The sequence below is a fragment of the Oryctolagus cuniculus genome, chromosome 1 (assembly GCF_964237555.1).
Source record: "Oryctolagus cuniculus chromosome 1, mOryCun1.1, whole genome shotgun sequence".
NCBI classification, from domain to species: Eukaryota; Metazoa; Chordata; class Mammalia; order Lagomorpha; family Leporidae; genus Oryctolagus; species Oryctolagus cuniculus.
The window spans coordinates 148,621,452-148,639,920 of record NC_091432.1 but is presented as its reverse complement, the minus strand read 5'-3'; the positions used below and the strand labels follow the sequence as shown (position 1 = coordinate 148,639,920).

Here is an 18,469-nt window from a genome sequence, read left to right as displayed (position 1 = left end):
AAATCTTCTTTGCTTATGTGTTTGATTCTAGCACTTAAGTAGTTAAATGATTTATTCTTAATTGGGTTCATGGTTCCAGAGATGTTGTCAAACTTCAGTCTGCTCAGAATCACCAGAGGATTAGTCAAGATTGAGATTCCTGGACTGGAGGATAAGTTGAAATTGAGATTTCAGGGCCAACGTTGTGGCCCAGCAGGTAAAGCCACTGTTGTGCCGACATCCCATAATATGGGCGCTGGTTCAAGTCACAGCTGCTCCATTTCCAATCCAGCACCCTGATAACGCACCCAAGTGCTAGGATCCCTTTACCCACATGGGAGGCCTAAAACAAGCTCCTGGCTCCTGCCCTCAGACCAGCCCAGCTCCAGCAGTTGTAGCCATTTGGGGAATGAACCAGCAGATGGAAGATCTCTCTCTCTCTCTCCCTCCCTCCTCCTCTCACTAGTAAAGAAAGCAGGGAGGTAGGGCAGGGAAGGAGAGAGACCAGCAAAGGTAAGGAGTAGGTGAATAAGCTATTAGAGGAGCAGGCTTTTGGCGCAGTGATTAACAAAGTGTTTGGGACACTCACATTTGATATCAGAGTGCTCCACTTCTGATTCTAGCTTCCTGCTAATGCACCCTGGAAGGCAGCAGATGACAGCTCAAGTACTTGTGTCCTCGCCACACAAGTGGGAGATGCAGACTGAGTTTTGGGATCCTGGGTTTGTTTTGGCACAGCCTTGGTTATCATAGCCATTTGATGAGTGAAACAGAGGATGGAAAAATTTATTTTTGTTTCTATGTCTCTGCTTTTTGAATAAATAAAAATAAATTAATCATTTTTTAAAAGCTATAAGAGTCTGTAGTATAGAAACCTACTTCATTCTATAGTATGGAAGGAGAGAAATCAGCTTTAGTAATTAGGGGTTTGCCATTCACTTAATGAGAAGTGCAAATATTTAACAAACTGTATATAAACAAATGTGTTTTGGCAAAAAGCAAACACAGTAATGTATTTAAGTATTTAAAATCAAGTAGGCCTTGATAGCAAATGAAAAATATTAGGACAAACTGCCAACAACTTGCCAGATCACCAGAAAACAAAAATACTAACAATTCCTCATGTGCTATTTTTAAATAACTGGGAACACTAGCTTAAAATGACTAGCCACTCTTCTTAAAAAAAATTGACAGTAAGTAACAGGTATATAAAGAATAAGGCATGTTGCCTTTTCAGGAGAAAATATTCTTGATAACTTATTAAAAACTCACAGTTATAAATTTCATTCAAATTAGTACAAGCTTGTCCACAGTGATAACTGCCAAAGATTCACAACAGATGCACAGGCTAGAGCTGCAAGGAGAGCCTTATTAAGAATGGGGCTAAGTTAGATCAAAACACATTGATGAGACCATTGTTACAGTGCACTGGGTTAAGCTGCTGCAGGTGACACCAGAATCCCTCATCAGAATGTCGTTCAAGTCCCAACAGCTTTGCTTCCAATCCAGCTCCCTGCTAATGTGCTTGGGAGAGCAACAGAGGCTGGTCCAAGAACAGAGGCCTCTGCCACATGGGAGACCCAGATGGAATTCCTGGCTCCTGGCTTTAGCCTGGCCCACTGTGGCTCTTGCAGCCATCTGGATAGTGAACCTGCAAGAAGAGATTCTCCCTCTTTCCCTCCCTCCCTTCCTCCCTCCCTCTCTCTCTCTCTCTAACTCTGCCTTTCAAATAAATAAAATAAATCTTTAAAAAATATTGCTGAATACAAAAGCAGCTGACTCCCCCCATTCTTTTATAGGTTAGTGGAGTCTACAGCCCTCTGACCATCATAAATCCTAACACACACACACACAAAATAAAAACCCTAACATAAACCCTACATTTTTTGAAAGGTCAAACTTGAGGAGAGGACACAGAGTTGAAAAGACTGGGCCTTTCTAGAGAAAAGAACATTCTACTTTCTGATGAATCACCAGGAAAAAGGAGAGCTTTAAATTTGTGACCTTGAATCACCAGAGTCTTGTAACAAAAATCCTGATGAGTCCTGATGAAGTAATTTTAGCTTCCTAAATAAAACTGTCATTAACACACCTCTGATTATTCAGAATTCTGGTAACTCAGAAGTGCTTGATGGCTACAGCTTTAATGAAGTGGGAATCCAGGACCAAATATACTTATAAAATAGCAAATGCATTTAAACTTCTCTATAAATGGATGCACGGACTCCAGTTATAAAACCCACATCAGTGATCCCAAAACTTTGATAAAAATAATAAAGAAAGAAAAGGAAAAACCACTTATTGGTACTAAAGCCTTTACTGTAATAAACCAAATATATTTACAATTTATACAAATGTTTAACCTTCAACAAAAATACAAAAAAAAAATTTTCACAAGATGCAAAACCAGGAAACAAGTTCATCGGAGACACCACTGCTCTACGAAGGACAGAACATGAGGTGAACTGCAAGGAACAGAAAGATTATCTCACACTCGGGCAGGCGTGATTGACGGAGTGCCCAAAAGACAACAGCAGGCTCCACGGCGGCCGGCTGGTTCCGCTCCTCTGCCCTCTGTCCACATGGCCTCGGTGCTCCACTCAGTTTGGGTAGATGGCTGACCTTCTGCTGGATGGATAGACTCCTCGTCTCCTCTTCGTAGACCCAAAGTCGTGTCATGTCAAAGTCTGGAAACAAGTTTTTGTGTTTTTTTTTTCTCTTTAAAGTTACAACTTTTCTATTTCTACAAATTCAAAACATTTTGGCCCAATTCAACTAGAAACGTGAAACCACATAACGTTTTCAGTAGATGACTTCATAGACTGTAGCCTTCTTGTCCCCTGAGCCAGTCACTATGTACTTATCATCCACCGAGATGTCGCAGCTCAGCACAGACGAGGACTCTTTGGACTGGAAGAGAAGACGGTGGGCATGCAATTAATGAGGAACTGCTCCCTCGGAGGCACCTTCCCTTCTCGTTTCAAAGTGATCCAACTGTGCTTCCAGGCAAGAAGCAGACACTTACCTGGAATATACTGGCTCCATAAGGAGTCCGCCAAGCATTGAGGAGGTTATCTTTTCCAGTACTCACAAACCATTTACCTGGAATTAGCAAAGGGACAGTTAGTTTCGGCAAGATTAAAATTCCTCCTGTACTACTAGCAAAGTGGATTTAATCAAACTGAGTGTTTTTAAGACACGAACTATGCTGCCCACAGGGTTGCTCTGCAATTTAAGTGGAGGTTTTTATTCTGGGTTCCTTGGTGCATTCTCTGCGCATCGTGGGTATAATCAAGGAGCCGTCAGCCTCACAGGTCACTCCCAACATGACTTGCAGCGTTACTTCCTGCACACTGTAGGCCTTCAAATACTAAATCAGTAAACCTATTCTATTTAGACTCCTTATGGTATCAACAGGTTTAGGAAGGGTTAAATGTTGAACTTGAGGAAAATGCCAGTAATGTTATATGCCGGATAGATGTGCTCAGTAAGTGGCAGCTATCCACCCATACCTTCCAAATCTGACAGCTTGCAACGCACAAGAGTATTTGCCACATGAACTTCTTCCCTCAGTATAGGAGCTGAGTGTGGGTGCAGCTAAATATTCCCTTTTCTGGTCCTGCGTTCCTGGCTTGTGGCCAGTTCACAACGACTTCCATCGATCCTGACCCATCCTTTTATAAATTTCCAGCCACTTCAGGGAAGTAACAAACTGCCCTCCACCCCCACCACAAACAAGTATGTGTCTAAGCCTTGTATTGGGCAATTTTATCGCTTGCTGACTTTTCTCAAATTAGCAAAACAGACTGAAACAGACATCACTATGCTTGGAGGGACATATTAAAACAATAGAATTATTGCATCCAGCTGCTTGCAGAACAACATTTTTTCCAGATATGATCTCTACCAGATTTTTTTTAGAAGTATTTTCCATTTAGGCCATCAGCAGCCTCCAGTTTCCTCTCTGCTCAACTCACCACAATAGGCAAACTTCAGGGAGAGCACACAGCTCTCATGGAGGTGCAGCTGGTACTTGTCAGGCTTATTCACGTGCAGGACTTCCACATTGCTGCTCTCCATGCCCACGGCCAGCCACTCCCCCGTTGGGCAGTATCCAAGGGAGAAGATCTGTGAGAAGCAGAAGCGGCTCACTGCTTATTTTGCCCAGTAAAGCAAGAAGGTAGGGGCAGTGGAGGGGCAGAGGAGGAGGGGATGGTCAGCAAGAACATAGGAAATAATCAGGCAATTCCAGGGTGTGGAGAAGTCCAGGAGACAAGGGAGCCAACCCAGACAGACCAAGTATCCCAAGCCATTATGAAACAACTGGAAAAATGTGAACGCTTACATCATAGGTGATGAAATTAAGGAACTGTTTTTAATGATAATGGTATTATTGTGTGTGTGTTTTAAAGGAGTCCTTATTGGTTAGAGACATTAACTGAAACACAGATGAAGGAAAATCTATCTGGGATTTACTTTAAAATAATATAAGGTTTAAGGGTAGAGATAACAGAATAGAAGAGATAGGATGGGTCACGTTCCTACCACTGGCCAAATGGCAGGCGCATGGGGTGTAATTCTTTACATTTTCACATATGCTTGAGCATTTTCTGAATTCTCATAATCAGTTAAGGCCAAAAGTAGTGAACTACTCATGTTAGGAAAGGAGTAGAACAGGGAAGACTTTAAGAAAATGAAATGTTAATACGGAAGTGAAATTGTATGTGTAATTGTTTTCCAATTTTGTCCTATTTTTCTAAGTTGAATTATTTTTATTACCAAAAAGCACTTTCAATGGCAAGCAAAAGAAGTCTAGATTCAAGCATTTGACATCTAAGTACTTTTCACAATTTACAAAGTTGCCATTTTTGTATTATTCTAAAACTTCACAATTACCAGGCAGCCATGAATCCCTTTTTTAAGGGATCAGTAACAAAATGGGCATCCGCCAAGATACCTCTACCTATTTTTAAATTCTCTGAGGCAGGAGAAATAAATTAACTTTTGCAGTTGTCATGATTTTCCTCTGCTCCTAGTGACATTCTGAATACTTTTCAAGCTCTACTTATATGGGAATCAAATATCCATCTCTCGCACCCACTTCAGATGGTGAGAATCTGTACCAAGGGCTGCTGAAGGAAAATGTTATCTTCTCCACTGTCTGCATCCCTTCCACAAATGTATCTGTAAGTAAAGCAGCTAACATGTTTCAACCTACAAGGTTTTAAAACTCACTGCAAGAATTCCAGGGATTTTGCTTGTTTGTTATAAAAAAAAAAAAAAAATCAGTTCTCTCAAAATGAGCCCCAGTCTGTGTGTCTGGTTACGGCCGTCATGGGATGGGAAGGACGACACATCCAGACTGCTCGTGGACCCTGGGGAAGGCACCTGTGAGGTGAAGTCGTGCTGCTGCAGCTGCCGCCCTTCGCGCAGGTCCCAGGACCTGACCGTGTTGTCCAAGCCGCCCGTCCAGAGCTTGGTGCCATCGTTAGAAATGTCAATACAGCTGGCTCCGTCTGTGTGGCCCTGGAATTGCCTGATAAAACAAACCAGATTGAATAATGATTTCCTGCCAGAGCTCAAGGTAAACACCGTTGTGTTGTTAGTTTTGGACTCGTGTGTGTGTGTGTGTGTGTGTGTGTGTGATCTCATCGCTGTCTGCTGATGTGGGAGATCAAACTAACTTCTCCCACCCCAGAAGGACAGGAACCAGCACCTGCAGCTTTGCTTTTTCTGTTGGTATGATTCAAGTGCTAAAGAAAGGGAATGTCACTGTAGGTCACTGGCCACAAGTTAAATATGTTACTACCGCTTGTTTGACAAATCCGTCTGGAAGGTAAAATTCCTCGCAGGTCTGAAAAAGTGTTTCAGTGTGAGAAGAAACTAAAGGTCAGACACACAATACCCCAACTGTATTCCTTAAGGGAACATCAAGACTGTCCTTTGACTGGGAAGGCCTGTGTCCACCGGAGAAAGGAAGTGGCCGCATTACAAGCAAGAGGCACAGAAGCCTTCTCGTTCCCATGAGTCGATCAACACTGCAATGCCTCTGTGCCAACAAAGCATGAGCTCACCTATTGACTCAATCTTGCTTTCTATGTTTGAAAGAGCCCTGCATTAGGAAATCTGGACTCCCAGAGACAAAGGGTCATGAGGGCCTCTCGACCTCAGAGGCAGAGGCGCTGGGTACAGACAAAGGTTTCACTGTTGAAGCAAACCCATGGGTACTCCAGCGAGACACTGCCTCCAACACAGCCACACGGCTGTGTTGTTTAAAGAGGAGGCTTGTGCCTCAATCCAGAAGCTCAGTCAGCTCACACGGATTTGCTGAGCAGATGCTTTGCAAAGCAACAGGCGGCACTTGCTAGGAGGGGGAGTAGTTCACTGTCATTGCCCCAACGCTGGCAGTCTGTGGAGGACAGCGGTGACTGTCCTGGCCTTGGTTCTGCAGGCCGCGAAGGAGCAGGTGGGAGAGTGGCCGGAACAGGCGAGGGAAGTATGGACCCATCCTCAGAACCAGGCGGGACCAAGCAAAGAATAAGCTGGGAATTTCAACTTGAAGAGGAAGATTTCCATGCCTTGTCTTCCTCTAGGCACCCCTTTACTATATGGCTCCTGCAGAACTCTTTCTAAAGAAAAGAGCCTGAAGAGGGAAAGCACCAGTGCTGCCCTACTTCCTGAGCCAAGGTGGGAACCAAGAGTACAGAACTCTTCCCCGACAAGCTACCTGGCCTCCCACATGTCGGATCCCACCCGGGCTTAGTCCTGCTGCCAGCACATGCTTCACACATCTCTCGGGCCTGGGACGGTCAGGCATGGCTCCACCCTTTCCAAGTGCCATGTTCCTTCCCTTCAAACAGTTCTGGAAACCCAGTAGGCACTTCATCTCACCTTCTGACTCTTTTACCTCTCAAACTCATTAAACGCTCTTCCTCCTTAGCTAAAAACACCTTTCTCTGCTGACTTGGAGCACCTGGTGGGAGTTCCCCGCTCCCTCTCGCAGAGCTCAGCACCACTGCCAGGCTCCCAGGAGGCTCAGAGACTGTTCAGAACGTGCTGGATCCCAGGAGATACCAAGGCATTCAGTAGATTCTACGCTGCCCTGTCACACAGAGCAGCTGCTGGTCACATGTGGTCAGTTCAAACGGAGACAGAGGTTTGTAAAAGTTACCCTGCCATAGCCAATAACATTTACCTCCCAGAGCAGGGTTTCAGAACACAGACAACAGAGCCAAGTACTTGGGCTCTGACCTCAGCTCCACTACAGCCAACTGTAGTATGACCCAAGGCCAGTAACTGAATCTGCCTATGCCTCTGTTTCCTCATCTATAAAACAGGGAGAATAGCAATACAGATGTTATAAGGAATAAATGGAGTACTATTTGAAAAGCACTCAGAATTAGTATTTTGAAAGTACTATTTATTACATTGAATAAAAAAAGAAGGAAGAGGGGAAAAAAACTCACTTTTGCTAGGCTGAGGTTGAAGGGGCTTTTAGCTCTGGCTCCATTATTACATTTTCCTTGTTCTGCACTGTACAGCTAATGGCAAGAGGACAACTGTCAACAACAGCCAAACATGGGGACAGAGCCTCCCTTGCTGAACAACACTCACTGCATTTCTACACAGGACACGTGAAACAGGAGGGAGCTGTGGTGATGGCTTCTACCGGCTGCCCCCTCTGGCTGCACAGGGATCTGAGCGCCCTGGAGGAGGCCAACCAAATAAGCCAGGTGCCTCAAAGCCTCAAACCGCACCCTGAACACAGATGGCTTCCAGTGAAGACGGAATGTGAAACAAGGTAGAAATCCACAATCCTTTTAGCTCTGATGATTCATTAGTGCTCAGGAATTTCCTAGAACACCTCTGGTGTGAGCACCAACTCCTGTGGCAGCAGGGACGGAAGACAGACACGAAGCCTGCAGAGCTATGCGCTTGCTGAGGTTAGAAGGGCAGATTCCAGGAAGCCAGAGACAGTGCGAGAAAGCAAGTGCCCCCCTCATTCCAGGGTGGAACCACCTCCTTGGGCGGGTCCCTTTTAGAGTTACTGAGAAACATGGACACCTTAAAACCACTTTGTAGGGGAACTCGTGGAATCGCTTACGCCCTTTTGTTCCTTCTCTGTTATCCTTTAATGGCACCGTGGAAACAAATGCCACTGTTGGCTGTGTGCACAAACAAGGATCTCATCCCGAGGGCTCGCCGTGCTCCATATAACTTCCCTAATGTCACCCCTTGGCAAGAGCCAGGACCATTTTTTAAACAAGTTTGGCATCTCTACATGTGCTGAAGAGTGGGAACACTAAGGAGATCAAGTCTTGGTGTCACTTGGGCACAGCAGCCACACTGCGACACCCCCAAAAGCAGCTGCACAGTTCTGTCTTTGCATCCTCAACACCAGCACCCAGTCCGACAGACAGCAGCTTCATCATGCCTAAGCTGAGTGCCTGGCGCAAACAGAGAGCAGTAGAGGCAACAGGAGACCTCCTGAGCCCACTACAGGAGGAGGAAAACACCCTTCCAAACCATCTTTGCTCACCTCACTAAGGTCTGGTTGTGCAGGTCCCACACGGCGATGTTGCCGTCGCTGCAGCAGGAGAAGCAGACCTTGGAATCGGGGCTGATGGCCAGCGCGTAGCAGGCGGGGGCCGAGGATGTCAGCTCTGCCTTGATGCGCGGGGTGGGAGCCGCCAGGTCCCAAATGGACAAAGTGCTGGCTTCCCCTCCCACTATGAGAGTGCAGCCATCAGGTAGCAATTTACAGGAACGGATGTAATTATCTCTGTTCTGTGAAAGAAACATAATTCAATTGCTACGATGCATTACACCAAGCAGGAACAGCACCGTGTTCCCTAACTGCTACCTCTAGCTTTGACTTACGAGTGGTATTTCACGTGCCCCCTACCTGGGAGTAAAGCTTAGGACCTGACTGAAACTGTCACCTTCAAAATCTTAAGGGACACAAACTTGTAGGATGGCTTGGTTAGGTTTGAAAGCCGTCATAACTAGTCATGATTTCCTGGTGCAAACATAGAACTGAAACTCCCTGGGTGCAGGTTAGATGAACATTTATTCTACGAAAGAGACCCTTGTCAAAACCACTTTATAAATCATTCAACCCCTGGGACGATATTGTGGCGTAGTGGGTGAAGATGTTGCCTGAGACACCAGCATCCCACACAGTCACTGATTCGAACCCTGTATGCTCCACTTCCTATCCGGCTCCCTGGTAGTGTGCCCGGGAGAGTAGTGGGGGATGGCGCGAGAACTTGGGCCCCTGCCACCCAAGTGGGAGACCTGGAAGAAGCTCCTGGCTCCTGGCTTATGCCTGGCCCAACCCTGGCTGTTGCAGCTCTTCTCTATGTATGTGTCTCTCCTCTCTAACTCTTTGAAATAAATAAATAAATTTTTAGAAAGAAAAAATAAATCATTCATCCCTTCACTCTCCATTATTTACTAGTGAGAAACTGCAGACTCACTGTCTATGGTTTGGATTTCATTACTCTTAACAGGCTACAAAACGCTGCACTGTGTCTTCATTAGCAGGAAGGATGCTTATCTAAGAATTTAACAGAGCTACTTTCTCAAGCTATAACAGGGCTGCTGTCACATTTAACCCTGTCCAACACAGAAGTCACAGAAACAGAGAAAAGAGGGCATCTCTCCATCCACACTGTTCCTATGAGAAGAGGAGGAGGGACACAACCTGAGCGCACCTTCAGAAAAAGGGAATGCTGTCTTCCAACTTCAACCCAAAGGAACAGAGCTGAAGTTTGTACTCTGTAGCAATGGCCCATCTTCCAAAGATTAGAAAAAACTTTAAGCATAAAATTCTACTTCCACTATTACAGAATATTGGGCTGTTTTTAAGTACAAGTCTCACTAACGAAGATGTTTGTAAATTATCTGATTTCTAAAAATTACAAAGGGGCCAGTGTCGTGGAACAGCAGGTTAAGCTACCAACTGCAAAGCCGGCATCCCATATCAGAGCACTGGTTAGATTCCCGGATGCTCTGTTTCCAATCCAGCTCTCTGCTAAAGCATCTAGGAGAGCAGAGGAAGATGGTCCAAGCACTAGGCTCCTGCACCCACATGGGAGACCTGGATAGAGTTTCTGTCCCCTGGCTTTGGCCTAGCCCAGCTCCAGCCATTGTGACCATTTGGGGAGTGAACCAGTGAATAGAAGATCTCTCTGTCTTTCCCTCTGTCTCTGACACTCTGCCTTTCAAATAAATAAATAAATCTTTAAAAAATTTTTACACAAATAACTACCCTCAAAAAGTCTTTATGCTTCAAAAAACCCTGTCACTCTGCTTTTTGGAAAAACTCTCTGGAACCCCTGTGCTTGTCAGGCGGGCAGCAGGTATGTGGCACCAAGTGCAGCAGTGGAGGTCAGGCCCTCACCACGGGTCAGGGCAGGCAGCCATGAGTCTGCTTAGGGCCAATGGTATGTGGTCTGTAAATGCTGGGTTACACCTGAGAGACAGGAACTTGTTCCTGTATCTGGGATGACCCTGAAATATGCACAACACGGTACAGGGACCATGAAAGCATTCTCGCGGCTCCTGTTCTCCTGACTACTGCCCTTATTTTTTGCAAGGTGACCCTTTCACCCTTTCCTGAAGTTAAGGTCATAAAACCCAACCAGCTGTCCCAGGGCTCCCTTAAAAACACAGACCCCGTTCAGAATGGTTTTTATGCCATGTTATCCAATGTTTACTAGGCAATGTTTATCTGAAGGATATAGGGAAATTAAAGTAGATTGCAGGGATCAGAGTCCAGGCATGGCCATACTTGGGCCCACTAAATGGGAAAATTCAGCATGATACACACCCACACAAGGAGAAATTCTGTAAGCCACCAGACAGTGTTTAAAACAAGAAATCCACCCACTTTGAAATGTAACCACTGCAACAGCAACAAATGCAAGCTTCAGGGTTATAGGAGCAGGCTGGGTGGGGGAGCCAAGTAACTAACACAGGAAACAGAAGGGGCTTCCATTTCCTCATAATGGGAATAAAACCCGGGCCTGGACAGTTATTTCCTTATTGAGTCTCCAGGGAGAAATTACCCCCATGCACCAGTTCCTGCTCACTCACCAGACAGTCGAGCTGCGAGACGGGGCTCTTGTTGCCAGGGTGGCTGATGTCCCAGACCTTGACGCAGCCCTTGCCGCCCGTGTACACGTGCCTCGTGGGGTTGCTGATCGTCACGGCGCACACCACCTCCCCGTGGTTGAGGGTGTTGATCTGGCGAGCGTGTCGGGGGATCCCAGGTCCGATGAGGGCGTCGGGGGGGAAGGGGACTGGCTGCATCTGGCCGTCTGCAGTCACATGGAAGGAGTATGCACTTTTGGAGAGGGGACAATTGGAAAGAAAACAGAAGACTCATTTATCATAAAGGAAGTGTTTAGGACCTCGGCACTGCTCTAAGGGAAACACAGAGAAAAGCAAAGTTTCCTTTTGAAATCTGTACATGGTGAAGTATTTACAATGCAATAAATTAAAAGTAAACAGAATCCACAGTGTACCAAAAGACACCTATGTTGAACTATATTTTTAGAATTTTTTTAAGATTTAAAAACCGTGCTAACCCATTCTATGAAGCACCCCTTCAAATCCCACTGTAAAACATTTAATGTGCTTCCAAATTAACATAAAATAAGTCCTTCCATGTACCTTGTATAATCGTGTGCTTTCTTAGTATAATTTAGAACAATTACTGTCAGTGCCTAAGATAGAGCTCCTAAAACGCACAAGAATTATATAAATAGTATATTTCAATGTTAACAAACAAAAGAACAGTTTTCCAAACACATCACTTTAAGGCTTGGGCTTAAAGTCCCTTTTCCATAAGCAAGAGAAAGTAAGATTCTCCCACGTCCAATAGCTTTGTGACCGGGATTTACATCCCAACAACTCCCTTGACTACCTTGGCCGTGATCCTTGGAGATTTTTCTAAGGCACTGAGCTCCCAGCTAAAACACTACTCTTCCCAGGTTCCCTTCAGCCAGGTGTTCCCAAATTCTGACCAACAGCCTAAGCTCCCGGATGGCAGTTTGAGGAAATTCTTCACTTAGAAGGGAGGGAGGAAAGGAAGGGTATGGGAACTCTGTGTACTTTCTGCTCAATTTTGCTACAAACCTAAAACTGTTCTAAAAAATAAAGTTTATTAATTAAAAAGAAAGGACATGGCCGTCCTCTTTGCTTCGTCCTTCCTTCCACCTGAACTATAAGCAACGTGACTGGAGATCCTGCAGCCCTGTTAGGCTACCAGGTTACTCTGGAAATGGAATCAAGTGCTGAAGGAGAGAACAGAAAGTGAGGAAGCAGAGAGGCCCCTGTGACATAATGGAGCTGTGATATTTTCCTCTTGTCTGCAGGGAGCCATTGTCTTTTACGAGAGAAATAAATAAATTCCCACATTATTTCAGCTATCATTTTCTTTCCCTGTTAAATACAAATGAACCTATTCCTAGTTGTATACTTCCAGTTCCACACCAAAACTCTAAAGATTATTTTTTAATTCCAATGGACTAAATTATCATTTAAACTCCAAAAGCTAATACACTGCAGGCCTTTTAAAAAGTGCACACACAAAAAAAGGCACTTTGTAAACAGAACAAAAGAGCTAAAACTCTTATTCCATATCCCATCTGACACAATAACATAACCCCCACTCTGAACACCACTACTTTTGCTTTCCTCCCTGAGACATCACTAAGAAATCTAGAAGCTCAAACCATCAACAATAAATAAAGTATGTACTGTTTCCTACTTCCCATAACCCCCCAAGATGAGTCTGGGCCCTTTCTGGAACTTGTCACCCACACCCTTACATTGTAAACACCATGAGTATTGCCACAGAGTTTAATTTTCATTCTAATAGTCACTTGGATTTTGTAAAACATCTTAGCAGGCACAAAATTGAAAGTGATACAAGAGATTAGGTCTCCAGTAGCCCCTGCAATTAAAACTCACTTTAGCTTGACAATAAAATATATGCTATTATTTTGCTTGTGTAAAAGCAAAATAGCAAACACAAGAAGGACATTTAAACTGCAAAGGACACATCTTAGAAGCCTGTTATCTCCTAAACTGGCTTCAAGAACTAATATTAAATGGCTATTTGGCCCAAATGCTTAATATTAATATGATTAACTGAGCATGTATCATGAGAACATGTCCAGGGAAATAAAACATATACAAAACAATAAAGCTCAAAGCCCTCACCTCACTCAATCTCTAAAGTTCCTAGTTGTCATCCAACAAGATCCTTTGGGGGTACTTAGCAAGGTATCAAATCCACTGAAACTTTAACATACACACATTCTAGTCAGGTGCACAGGAACCTATGCTGCTTAGGAGGGGATATTTGGAGTTGTAATCAAGTAGCATTTTGTGGCCTGTGAAGGCGAGACCACAGAAAAGTGAGGGTTTACATCTACTCACTGCGAACCATTTCTGAACTCTGAAGGAGTCTTTAAGACAAAGTCTAATTTCAGACTATGTGACTCAGATGTCAGGTGCCATGACCTGGGTCTAAAAGTCTAACAAACGGGGCCAGCATTGTGGCGCGGGAGGCCAAGCTGCTGCCTGCGACTCTGGCATCCCATACAAGCGCCAACTGGAGTCCCAGCTCCTCTCCTCCACTTCTGATCCAGCTCCTTGCTAATGGGTCTGGGAAAGCAGCATTTGTACTTGGGCCTCTATATCCATGTGGGAAACCAGATGAAGTTCTAGGCTCCTGGCTTTGGCTGGGCCAGCCCCAGCCATTGTGACCGTTTGGGGAATGAATCGGTGGATGAAAGGTATCTGTTTCTCCCTCTCTCTGTAGTTCTGCCTTTCAAATACAATAATGATAACAATAATAATAATCATCATAAATAAAAGTAATACGAATACCCAGGTGATGCTAAAGAAATGACAAGTGAGTTTCTATAAAATAAAGCAATCAAGCTGCCTCTATTTCATAAGAATGGTGTTGGAAAGTGGAGCAGGGATCCACTTCCCAGTGCTCCTTGTGGTGTGAGAGAAATGGCACGTGTGAAGGTCAGCTTCCCTTTGTGTGCTCTCAGGTGGACACCTGCAGATAAGCCCAAGCTTTCTTTAGGTGCCTTTTCAGCAATCCCAGATTCTCAGGAGTGGGGTATTATTATTATTATTATTTTTTTTTTGACAGGCAGAGTGGACAGTGAGAGAGAGAGAGAAAGAGAGAGACAGAAGTATTTTAAATTTTCCTTCCCCTGGAACCCAGCTTCTTACAGAGTTAAATGAACCAGATTAAAACAGATGCACACAACACAGACAGGAGATCTGTGTACAGGTCTTTGGAAGACACCCACTTCTCTCCCAGGTGGCCGCATGCAGGAGGCCTGTGATTATCATACGGAGGCAATTTTAAATTGATTCACAGTGTGAGCAGCCGCTGCCCGAAGCTGTGAACATCGTCCACCCTGGGGGAAACCCATATGGATGTTAATACATCAGTCACAGAGGGCCTGGGGGAAGCAGGCACTGCCTGCAGTGCTGGGAACCCAATCAAAAGAACAAACCAGGATGGGATAGGGAGGGACAAGAAGGAAACAAGAGGAGCAAATGAGACCCATTCGAAGTAGTCATTCAGTGCTTCTTCAAGAAAGGGCCACATTGATAGCTGGCACATCATGATTTCAGAAGGAAACTTACCTTCTCTACTGACCTCTCTTTCCTTCCCTCCCTCTCCCTCCTTCCCTCCCTCTCTGCTTTTCAAATAAACAACAAAAAATTTAACATAAACTTGTTATTAAAATATTCTGAAATCTATGCATATGAGAAGTCTTCAAAATGTTCATGAACAATGTATATTAATAACACATTGTTGGCCAGTGGCCGTGGCTCACTAGGCTAATCCTCCGCCTGCAGCACCGGCACCCCAGGTTCTAGTCCCGGTTGCTCCTCTTCCAGTCCAGCTCTCTGCTGTGGCCCGGGAAGGCAGTGGAGGAGGGCCCAGGTCCTTGGGCCCTGCACCCGCATGGGAGACCAGGAGGAAGCACCTGGCTCTTGGCTTCGGATCGGTGCAGTGCGCCAGCCACAATGTGCTGGCCATAGTGGCCACTTGGGGGGTGAACCAATGGAAAAAGGAAGACCTTTCTCTCTCTCACTGTCTAACTCTGCCTGTTAAAATAAAAATAAAAAATAACACATTGTGCATGAGTTTCAAACTCTTTTACACAAAAAACATTTTAATTCTATTTTCCCACTAACATTCTAAAGTACCCTCATATACGGTATGACTGCTCTGCAGAAGCTCAAACAGAAGGGAAATTCATCTGAGGTACTGACGATGAGTCAGCATGCTGGCTGCTCTCAGTGACTAGAAGGACACAAGTGGATCTTCTGGGGCACAGGACCTGCTCCGTTCCTTGATCCAGGCCTGGTTAGGCAGGTGGGTGTCCTTGGTGAAGCTGCTGAGCTAGCAACACGGTTCCTGTATGTTCCGGTGTCACACATCAGTTCTCCATTTTTAAAGTTTAGAAAGTTAGGAAAGTTAAAGGGGTGGCTCCAAACCAATTCACACATCAGATTAGGTCCACAGCCAAGTCTAGAGCCCCGACTCTAGTGCTAAATGGAACTCAGTGGGTGGGCATCTGGCCTAGCAGTTAAGATGCCCACGTCCCACAGTGGAGTACCTCGGCATAATGTCAGGCTCTAGCTTCTGTCTCCAGCTTCCTGCTAATGCAGATCCTGGGAGGCAGCAGAAATTGTTCAAGTGATGGGGTTCCTACGACCTACGTCTAAGACCTGGTTTGACTTACTGCCTCCTAGCTTTGGCCTCACGTGGTATTGGCCATTGCAGACATTTTTGGGGAGTAAGTCAGTGGGTGAATATTCTCCTTGTCTCTCAATTCAATTAATTTTTAAAAACCGGACCTCAGATGTGGAGTCCAGGCTCACCAGCTACACGAGCTATGGTCTCACTAACCGGTCAGTCAGAGATTTATTATGTGTCTGTTTCTTGATCCATTAGACAGAAATAATAATAATGTAAGGGTCACCTTATAATAAAACAGAAAGCTGTTGTGAAGATTAAGAGAGATACCAGCTACAAAACACTTAACAGAGAGCCTGACACTGGCAGCAAGTCTTCGGGAAATGACACCATCACTGTAGAAGTACTATGACTCTTTTTTTTTGTTGTTGTTTTTGTTTTTTTGTTTAAAGATTTATTTATTTAATTATTTTTTTAAACTTTTATTTAATGAATATAAATTTCCAAAGTACGATTTATGGATTACAATGGCTTCCCCCCCATACCGTCCCTCCCACCCACAACCCTCCCCTTTCCCACTCCCTCTCCCCTTCCATTCACATCAAGATTCATTGTCGATTATCTTAATATACAGAAGATCAGCTTAGTATATATTAAGTAAGGATTTCAACAGTTTGCTCCCACACAGAAACATAAAGTGAAAAATAATAGATGATTTTTTTTAAATGATGATGAAATCAGATCAGACCTATTGTCATGTTTAATCCCAGTGAGAGTCAAGTACTATGACTCTTAAGAAGCAGAAAGCGAGGACCCTGAATCAAGGCCTCTAATCTCAACCCATGGTAAGTGTGCAGCTGCCAAAAGGGAGGAAGACGCAGAGCGGGAATAAGGAAAGCAGGAGCTCACGGCTAGGCAAGGAAAGCCCACAATTCATAATACATAAAAGGTGAGGGTGGGGGAGATGGCACTTGGCAAGCCTTGAACCTAAGTCCAAAGAGGAAAGAAAGACATTAGGGTAAGACTGGGGCAGAAGGAATGAGTCCTTGGACTCCTTGCTAAGGGCTACGCAGCAAATGAACAGCCCCTCAATCTGAGAAGGCCTTGGAACGGTGTCTAGCCCAAACTCTGCTTCTAGAATCAAACAATCAGAAACATCTCTAATTCTCAAATTTTGTTGCACTGAAAAGAAGAAAACCCACTGGACTTCTTTAAAAACTGAATGAAGAGGCCAGAGTTGTGGCACAGCAAGTTAAGTTACCACCTGCGACCCTGGCATCCCATGAGTGCCTATTCGAGTCCAGGCTGCTCCATTTCTAATCCAGCTCCCTGCTAATGCATCTGGGAAAGGCAGCAGAAGATGGTGAGAGTGGCTGGACCCCTAACCCCACAAAGGAGATCCAGATGGAGTTCCTGGCTCCTCTCTCTCTCTTTTTCTTTGTCATTCTCTAATTCTGCCTGTTAAATAAATAAATAAATCTTTAAAAAAATTTTTTTTGAGTGAAAGCAAAACTCATTCAGAGCAATGGACTCCTTATTTACTGGACACCAGAGCAGAGGCAAAGAAAGTAAAAGGGAAGCATCCCCACTGGGACTCCTTGCAGCAGTGGCAGACTGGAGAGCGAGACTGTGCCCCGAGAAACAGGTTGTTCTTCCCGGCAGCCTGGCTTCTGTGAATAAGACAATGCTATGTTCTGCGACCAGAGGAAAACAGGTGTTTACAGAGGGGCTGGTTTGCTGGAAATAGCTAGAAACTGCGTGGCAGAACCAAGTAAACAGTCACAAAGAACCACAAAGCCCGGGGATAAGGGCTGCAGCCAAGATGTGAAATGTCTGGCTGGGACAAGCTGCACCAAAATATCCGATCCTCTCAAAAGCCTTCAAGCTCTGTGGGTCCATGAGCCCCTCTACAATTCAGTGTCAGGACGTCTTTTTTTTTATTAATATTTTATTGATTTATTTGACAGGCAGAGATACAGAGAGGGAGAGACAGAGAGAAAGGTCTTGCACCCTGGTTTATTCCCCAAATGGCTGCAATGGCCAGAGCTGGGCCAATCCAAAGTTAGGAGCCAAGGGCTTTTTCCAAGTTTCCCACACAGGTGCAGGAGCCCAAGCACTTACATCATCTTCCACTGTTTTCCTAGGTGCATCACCAGGGAGTTGGATTGGAAGTGGAGCCAGGATATGAACTGGCGCCCATATGGGATGCCAGTGCCACAAGCAGAGGCTTAGTCCACTATGCCACAGCACCAGCAGTATCAGGAAATCTTATTTGATGTGACTCAAAACTCCTGGACACAAGGGACAGGAGGCCATCCTCCTACAAGATCACACTGTCACATCTCCAAGGGGCACACACACTGTTCCTCCATGCTGAGAACAGCACTGCTTCCATCTCAAACACAAGTTGCTTTTTCCTCCTGCCCTGCCTGCCACCCACTGCCCAGAAAGGACACTTCTCCTCCAGGGTCCCAGCTCTTCCTAGGAATCTCTGCCATAGAATTCATCACACTGCCTTTGCCCTCTGAGTGCTATGGGGACTAGTAGAATGACCTCACCAGCCGGCATACGGCTGGCACTTGATCAATGGATCAGAACATCTCAGCTACCATTACCTAATCACCTATAAACAGAGACACGAAGAGTCGCAAGCTAAAACAAGAAGGTGGGCAGTCCTCTCACCGTCTGGCTTCCGCTAGCCAATCTCTACCAAGGAATGTGTAGCAATGGCACTGAGAG

At 45.0% G+C, this 18,469-nt stretch overlaps 1 protein-coding gene across 15 annotated transcripts in view; it reads right to left on the bottom strand.

Annotated features, from left to right (window-relative positions):
* Positions 1–2,277: 2,277 nt before the first annotated feature.
* TLE1 (TLE family member 1, transcriptional corepressor) overlaps positions 2,278–18,469 on the bottom strand; it is a 96,495-nt gene continuing 80,303 nt past the window's right edge. For all 15 annotated transcript variants that reach the window (XM_051846743.2, XM_051846752.2, XM_051846777.2 and 12 more), the window contains 6 exons: positions 11,080–11,329; positions 8,519–8,766; positions 5,368–5,515; positions 3,957–4,107; positions 3,005–3,081; positions 2,278–2,889 (listed from right to left, as the gene is read on the bottom strand). In XM_051846743.2, coding sequence (XP_051702703.1) covers positions 2,782–2,889; positions 3,005–3,081; positions 3,957–4,107; positions 5,368–5,515; positions 8,519–8,766; positions 11,080–11,329 — 982 coding nt within the window. In that variant the 3' untranslated portion in view covers positions 2,278–2,781. The remainder of the gene's footprint in view (positions 2,890–3,004; positions 3,082–3,956; positions 4,108–5,367; positions 5,516–8,518; positions 8,767–11,079; positions 11,330–18,469) is intronic.